Source organism: Nicotiana tabacum, chromosome 11 (assembly GCF_000715075.1).
Source record: "Nicotiana tabacum cultivar K326 chromosome 11, ASM71507v2, whole genome shotgun sequence".
Classification (NCBI taxonomy): domain Eukaryota; kingdom Viridiplantae; phylum Streptophyta; class Magnoliopsida; order Solanales; family Solanaceae; genus Nicotiana; species Nicotiana tabacum.
Window position 1 is genome coordinate 159,622,122 of NC_134090.1, and position 8,213 is coordinate 159,630,334.

The window sequence follows — 8,213 nt, forward strand, 5'->3', positions numbered from 1 at the left end:
TACCTGAAGTGAAGTTGCTCATGGCCTCAAACCGCTGAACGACGCACTAGAGCTCATAACGATTGCTCGGGTCGTTATATTCTATCCCACTTAAACATACGTTCGCCGTCGAACGTGCTAAGAACTGCGCTGGAGTTATCCGAAATCACTGTTTAACACCTCGAGCACATACCTGTGCTACCAAAACTTGGCTGGGCACCTTAGCTTGATCAATCTGAAGATATCTTTTTTCATTTAAGCAAATAAGCCTTAGAGCCCAATTCCAACATCCGAAATTCTCTACCAGGCTTGTTTCCAACATACGCTCACCGTATCAATCACCGTACGATGTACCAGAATATGACTGCATACCTTTGTTGGATTCACACCTTGCACCACATTACTCACAGGATCACAATACATTATCTGATCACGTTTGTCGAAATTCCACGAATCTGATGCTCCCATTGCACCTTAGGACATACATAGGTCTTGCTCTAACTCATAGAATACCACCATGACGGAAGAGATGTGTAGAAATTCATAACCAACTGCCAAATCAACAAATCATTGGGTCTATACTCCTGACAAGAACCATCACCTCATTCTGAACCAAATAATGGTCTTAGCTCCTTAATATACTTCATATAATCAGATTGCACTGATCCTAAATCCAATGATCTCGTCTCACCCAGAACGAACTGCTCAGTCAATAAGCCACCCAAACATGACCAAAAGTCTCGTATGATGCCACAATGTGCCAATAGGCTATGAACTCGAACGTGATAAAAGGAAAACAAACTCTGGAAGGAACTACTCAACTCACGCACTAATATGGACTTTCCTTAGGAAATAGGAAACAAGGCATACAAAAATAGCATATAGAAAATTGTACTCAACATCACACTATTGCGGCATGCAACCCGATCCAAATAACATACCCATGACGGCGTGCCACCCGATCCACACTTAGAATTCACATAAGGAGATATACATCGAGCTAAATTGCTCATTACAACAAAATACCTAATATCGGTCACAAGCATGCTAAGTGCATAATATTATCCCTGGGGAGACATATGGTGCCATAGGCTACAAAACTCAAGCACAACTGAGGTGCGATATACAATCTGAATCTCGAGAGCCATCCTGCTCATATAACATCATCTCTACGCGGAACCGCAACACATAAGAAACTCACCAAGCCGTCTCACAACTCATACGGCGCAATATATCATTACATGAAATAGTTGACAACGAATTAGTACACTGACTATTTGTCCAAAGGAGTGCATTGCTGAAATGAACACATCTGGCCTGATATAGAGCCCATATTCACATTTAGATCCATCCACAGACCTCAAGCTGATTCTGATCACACTGAACTAGGCTAATAACCTTTCGAAGGTCCATAATAACTCCCTTTTTCTCATAACACATGAGAACTACCATCATAACCGGGAAAATCCTCCATGGTCCACAACCCAGTAAGTCGAGTGCACTCCAAGCATAAATTCTCAAATTAATGATATCACCACCATCTTCATGCTTGGTTTAAATCTTTAATCAATAAAGTGACCACATGCCATACTTACACAATCTTCTTGTGGGGCACGCTCCCACGACCTTCCGTAACAAACAACAAGTATGCGTATCCATACCACCAGTCACACTAACGCTGAGAAAGCGTTCAAGAATCCATAACCAGGATGCAAGATCTTTTTCACAAAACACCGATCTCAGGTGACGCTGAAGACGATACCCACTTACTTTAAACATTGAAACTCCTTTACTGCTCATCCGAGCTCGTGACATCCTTGTCAACACCGAACTGCAACCTTTATCCTCACTTCAAATTCCATACCACTCACTGCACCCAACATGCCAATATACGATAACTCCGTAACCACTAATAGATTAACACTTCATCATATAAAACTTTTCACTTAACTCACTTCAGGAGAACCATAGCAACATATAGGTGAATTCTTATAACCGTAGAATATATAAATCTCTAAGTAGTGGTCTAAGCCACCATAGCCCTTCCGGGATCCGCCTACACATGACAGGCCATAACAATGGAATACTTCTGGATAACATCAATTACGGCGGTCGACAAGCCTCACACGTGCCATCATAAATCACTTGCATAACTTGATCACATTGAAGGAACTGATCACTACCACCAATATGCCAATTCAACTACGGTTAACCAATCTATCTTCTTCCAAATTAATTCTTGATTGCCTTAGAAATAATAATAACTCCATTCAACACATAACACACTCCATCCGCACTCATCCCGAGTGACCTTGAATCATGAGACCATGCTGTCTCAAATCCCACGAACCATTTCATACCTCCCAAATACTACACTGCAAGTCAAAACATCATAGAACATTCTGTGCCCCTTCTCATAAGGTGCTACAAAGCTTGATTCTTAATCGTACCTATAGGCTCGCAACCATTAGGCACCACACTTTGCCCCTTTGAATCCACTAGGACCGTTGTTGAGAGCCACCTAACTTGGCCCCGAATATAATCAACTTCATGAATCTTCTAGCACATGAATACCCTCTCGACGAAGAACCCGACAGAATCACTTCCCTTGAAACCTGCATCTATACAAGGCATAAATCCTGAATCCTTCCCCAAGTCTAAACATGAGCCAATAAGGCCAACCATAGCATACCTTTAGCAATCCTTTTGCTCAAATTACCACTTATGTCCTTTTTTCGTAGCTAAAATAAATTAGGATTCTTTATCTCTTATTGACATAACCTTGCACAATCAACCTCCATAATTCTTGGAATCTTTCTGTAAAATCCTTTTTTATACTCTGAATCATCAACCACATTCGCACGACCGGTCTCTTTGTTGTATAACCAATAGAATTCTTTGTAGACGCTTCGCCAACCATGCGACCGCCGATCTGCTCACTAGAGATAACCCGCCAATGGAATTTACGTGCCAACATCTTCCAATGCTGCTGCACAGGGTACAATCACTACAACCTCAATAACCTATCCTGAGTCCGAGCTCACTCTCTAACTACACAAGTCCATTCACACCTCGTGGACATCAATTAAATATGCAGCAACATCCTTCCAATTCAAAGTTACATTGTATCCTTCTTCATTTCAAGTAGCTCTCTTCCATTATATCAAATATCCTGCCGCATAATAGCCCATACTTCAAATTAGATCCGTAGACCCCAATCATCAATCATTAAAATTCCCAAGTCGTTCCAAACTCTCCTTAAGGTGCATAGTCAACCTAACACAAAACCCATATGCAACTCCGCTACTCTCCCACATTGGCGGAACTCACCCCTTAATCGACCACTCGATCTTTGCTTCTTATACCTGGCCTTCTAGAAATTTTAACCAACGCCTGACACTCCCCACATGTCCTTCCTTATACTTTGCTGCTCAGTTTTTGCCTTAAATAAAATCCATCTTTGTAGCACTTGAACCCACGAATCGCTACTAACTTTAAAACTTTCAGAAGATCAACTTTCTCGAGCCGTCAACATTAGAAACACCGATTCAATCCTGAACCACCGCACCCCGCGATCTTTGACAGTCTTTTTCCAATATTATTCCACAATACCCTGCCCCAAAGGTGGATTGAAGAAAACCATAACACCGGCGAACTTAACATATTCAATCACGGACGACGACACCACGTCGCAGATGAAAATCCCATCACACTTGAAATCACCAAGTCTTGTCACTCCATCACTCCAAATCTGGACATCCCTAGGACAATTGCTTTTCCTCCAGCGGAAATGAAATATCAGATGTCTGAATCGTGCACTGAGTAGAATTCCTTTCAAATCATTCACCGCCCTAACACATAGGCAAGTATCCTACTATCAAGTCAATATTGTGCGATAACCAATCGTGATCATCATAGCAACCTGTGCATAACCTCCAAGCTCTTAGAAGCACAACTATCGAGCAGAAAAGATAGAAAAATCCTTCCCCAAGGCGACGACAATAGCTCACCCAACTATACCGAGAGAAACATCCCGTACCACATCTGTAGTACTATTACAATTCTTCAATTCTCGATTTATAACAAGCGGTTCGTGTCGCGTAAGATTGAGTAGAAAGGAAACAAGGGCATAAGCCTCAAGGAATCAAGTCGCACGATAAGGAAATCAAGAAGGGAAGTGATCTAATAGCCCTGTAGCCTCTCGAAGATAAGTACAGACGTCTCCGTACCGATCCGCGAGACTCCACTAGACTTACTCATGACTCGTGAGACCTAAGGGAACCTAGTGCTTTGATACCATGTTGTCACGACCCAAAATCCACTAAGGGTCGTGATGGCGCCGGACACCATTGTCAGGAAAGCCAACACTAAATAACTAGTAATTTCTCATTTTAGATATTTCTGAATTCACTTATTTTATACATTTAATCAATAAGGAATAAATATTCACTGAATAAATAATGATATCTTTAACACTTGTAAAATACTGACTACTTCCATAGACATCCCAGAACCCGGTGTCACGAGTGCGTGAGCATTTACTAGAGAATAAAATAAAATATAGTAACTATCCGGAATACAAGTGGACAGAAATGAAAATACAGTACAATACTCTGAAGGAGACTCTGTTGGCTACGGTCGTCTCAATAAATGCAACTCACCTAAGTCTCCGTATCAACAATGCCGCTATGCCATGAGCCACACATAAACCTGTGCAATAAAAATACACATCAAGTGTAGTATGAGTACGAAAACAACGTGTACCCAATGAGTATCCCGTCTAATCTCGAAGAAGTAGAGACGAGAGGTCGACTTCGACACTTACTAGTGGTCCAATAGTAATATATTATTAATGCGAATAATCATGGATTTATTAAGAACGACAGTAATTTCAAATAAGTCACAAACAGGTAAAAGTTTCTTCTTATATTAAAAGTCTCCGGATTCATAATCTATTAATTTTCAATTATCTCAAGTCAGGGAAAGCAAGTATCAATATCAATAAATCTCAAGGCAAGCAATACAAGCATGCGCAAATCATGAATCGACCTCCAATCCAAGCTTAATGAACTTTAGAATTTCAAACTTCAACATTCGATGTCGTAACCTATCAAATCACATTCGATTGACCTCAAATTTTGCACACAAGTCATATTTGTCGTTACGGACCTATTCCAACTTCCGGAATTGGATTCCGACCCCGATATCAAAACGTCCACTTCCAGTCAAACTTCTTAAAAACCTTCAAATTTCTATCTTTAGCCAAATGACTCCAAAATAACCCACGGACCTCCGAATTCACTTCCGATCACGCTCCCAATACCAAAATTTCCATACGGAGCTACTCCCATACTCTGAATCCCAAACGGACATCGATAATACTGAAATGCACTTCAACCCAAACTTATGAAATTTCTTCCAAAATGCTAACTTCCACAATAGGCGCCAAAACGCTCTCGGGTCATCCAAAACCCGATCCGGGCATACGCCCAAGTCTGAAATCATCATATGAACCTACTGGAATCTTCAGATCCCGATTCCGAGGTCGTTTACTCTGAAATCCAATCTTAGTCAATTCTTTCAACTTAAAGCTTCCGAAATGAGAATTCACTTTCCAAATCAACTTCGAACTTCCCGAAATTCAATTCCGACCATGCGTACAAGTCATAATACCTGAAGTGAAGCTGCTCATGGCCTCAAACCGCTGAACGATGCGCTAGAGCTCAAAACGACCGGTCGGGTCATTACAAGAACGAAGTCCTAGGATCTTGCGCCTTTTTAATGTCAATTATGAGGGTCATCGATGAAGATGTAATGGTGAACATAAATGTCAAATTCCTTGTAAATGGCAGCGTACTTAATGTTGTGGAATACTCTTCATTAATGCCACCGGACGGAGGATATTTATTGCTTCTCTATGAATGTCATTCCTTCAGGTATCAAATGGGGTAGTTGTCTTCGGTTCCACGTGTCATTCTTTTAAACGGCCACCTGGCATGACATATTCTACCCTATATAATAGGTACCATCTAAGGAGGAAGTACTCCATGCATTCAAGAATTATTTTTTTTTCAAAGCTCGAATTCAAGACTTTTAATTCGGAGTAGAGAGATCTCGTTTCACATGATGTTTTAATGGGCTATCATCTAGAAGAGAGAAAAATAATATACTACTACTACTTTTGAAGACAAGGGTTCACTTTAACATTTCTTAAGGAAATATATAGCGCCACCTATAAGTTATGAATATAAAAAAAAAAAAAAAAAATTCAAAAGATGATGTCGTCTTATAGTACACGAAAACAGAAACATGTCGAAACTTGGTTTTTCCTAATTCACATAGGGTTATTTAAAGGTTGAACTTCTCATTATGAAAACCATATATAGTACAACACAATTTCTACATAGATTTTTATCTACTTACGTCCTAAAAAGCCAAGTAGTGAATTTATGAGCATGTCACTTTGAGAACACCAGTCATTCTCGTGTTAAGTGTATGTGAATTCGAACTATATATATATATATTTTTTTTTTTTGCAATTAAAACAGTTCTATTAATTACCGAGTAGCTGTACAAAACGAGGGCAAAACAAACTAGTTCATCACGTCCCTCTCAAAAAATGTATCCTATGCAATTAGAAACCTTAAAACATCCAGACACCTGTTCGAGCTCTTCTAACGTCGTTTTTTCTTTGTTTATTAAATATACTCCCTTTTTAGTTAAAGCTGAAACATAAATGGGGCGAAATATTTACAATTTATCAAAGTTAACATGCTACTTTATACCTTGTGTTCGCAAACATTAAGGTTCTCGTTGGTGATTCTTTCGGAGGTTCTCTTTTTTGTTTTACTTTGCGACAACTTAAGCTTTTGCCTCTCTTTTTTTTTTTCTTGTTAAATATTAATTTAAGACTCTTTTTATTTTGACTAGGTAAATTTAAAAAAAAAAAAAAAGAAGGAAAAAGAAGAACCGGTTCACTTCTCAGTATATACTATTTTCTGGACTTCTAAGTAGCAAAATTATTCAATGAGCATTGATTCAAGGACTCAAGATGAGGTGATCGGAGAAGATGCGCGGAGCAGTGACTTCAAAGATTACAAGTTTCAAAGGCCAAAAAACATAACAGTTCATCCAATAATTCCAAATATAGATAGAATAATCATCCTCAAATGTCACATTTCATGAATATTTAACACCTTCTACTTGTAGAGGGACGACATCTATGACAGTAGCACGGCAGTTGATGCTCCACGTCAACTGAAGTACTGATAGCTAGGGTGAGCTCCAAAGACGGTAATGGATTACAACAAGTCTGCTCATACGGTGGTGGTGGCGGTGGTGGTGGTTCATAGCTCATTGAAACTGACCCAACACTACCCACAGCAGTAGTAGAAGAAAACGTGGTACGGCCATCATTCTCGAAATGGAGAGTACTGCCTTGAATTAGAAATGTTTGACCTGATGGATCAAGATTCTCTTGCCTTGTAAACAACAATACACCACAAATTAATTAAGTTGTCAAAAATACATTATATTCTTATATGAACTCTAAGTGAAAAAAAAAATTAACTTAGGTTGATAAAGATAATTAGGAAGAGAAAAAGAGGGTAAGTATTACCTCGTAATTATAGGACCTGGATTATTATCAGACTCTTTCATCCATTCAAGAAAGTCTAACTGGTCTTCAGGCGATAATGGCTAATGAAAATTTCACATAGGAAATTGATTTAGATGATTTGCTTCGATCAAATTAATTTCTTTTTTTTTTTTGGTGGTTAATAAGGCCTGGCTCTTATGAACTAATAATAGCTAACTTTTGCACAAAAAACAAAATGTAAATATTACCTCGTCGTCATCATATTCTTCATCATCATCATCGCTATCGCTCACTTCAATTTCATTGTTTTGTTGTTCTTCGGATTCTTCATCTTCAGAGTCTAAGAATAATAACCAATTGCCATCTTCGACTGTTCTGCAATTTGGGCATTGCATTGTGCCTCTTGCATTAAATTCGGACCCTATACAGTCTGCATAACAAACAAACAAACAAACAAACAAAAAGGTTTTCGTAAGAATGATGATAGTGAAGACATGATTAAAACGATAAACATGTGCTTTCTCTAACAATTTAAAATTTTAAATGAGAAGGTCACATTATTTAACAGTCCCTAACGGTTACACTCGAGGATTATGATTGGTTGAGGTCATTTCCTTAATTACCTAATTTCCTGATT

General features: G+C 39.0%; 1 protein-coding gene across 1 annotated transcript; it reads right to left on the minus strand.

The window, feature by feature from the left end:
• Positions 1–7,097: 7,097 nt before the first annotated feature.
• LOC142166584 (uncharacterized) lies at positions 7,098–7,999 on the minus strand. The gene is made up of 3 exons (XM_075225945.1): positions 7,825–7,999; positions 7,598–7,677; positions 7,098–7,460 (listed from the first exon to the last, which is right to left on the minus strand). The coding sequence occupies exons 1-3, from the start codon at positions 7,969–7,971 to the stop codon at positions 7,169–7,171; spliced, it is 519 nt and encodes a 172-aa protein (XP_075082046.1). The 5' UTR covers positions 7,972–7,999; the 3' UTR covers positions 7,098–7,168.
• Between the last annotated feature and the right edge of the window lie 214 nt (positions 8,000–8,213).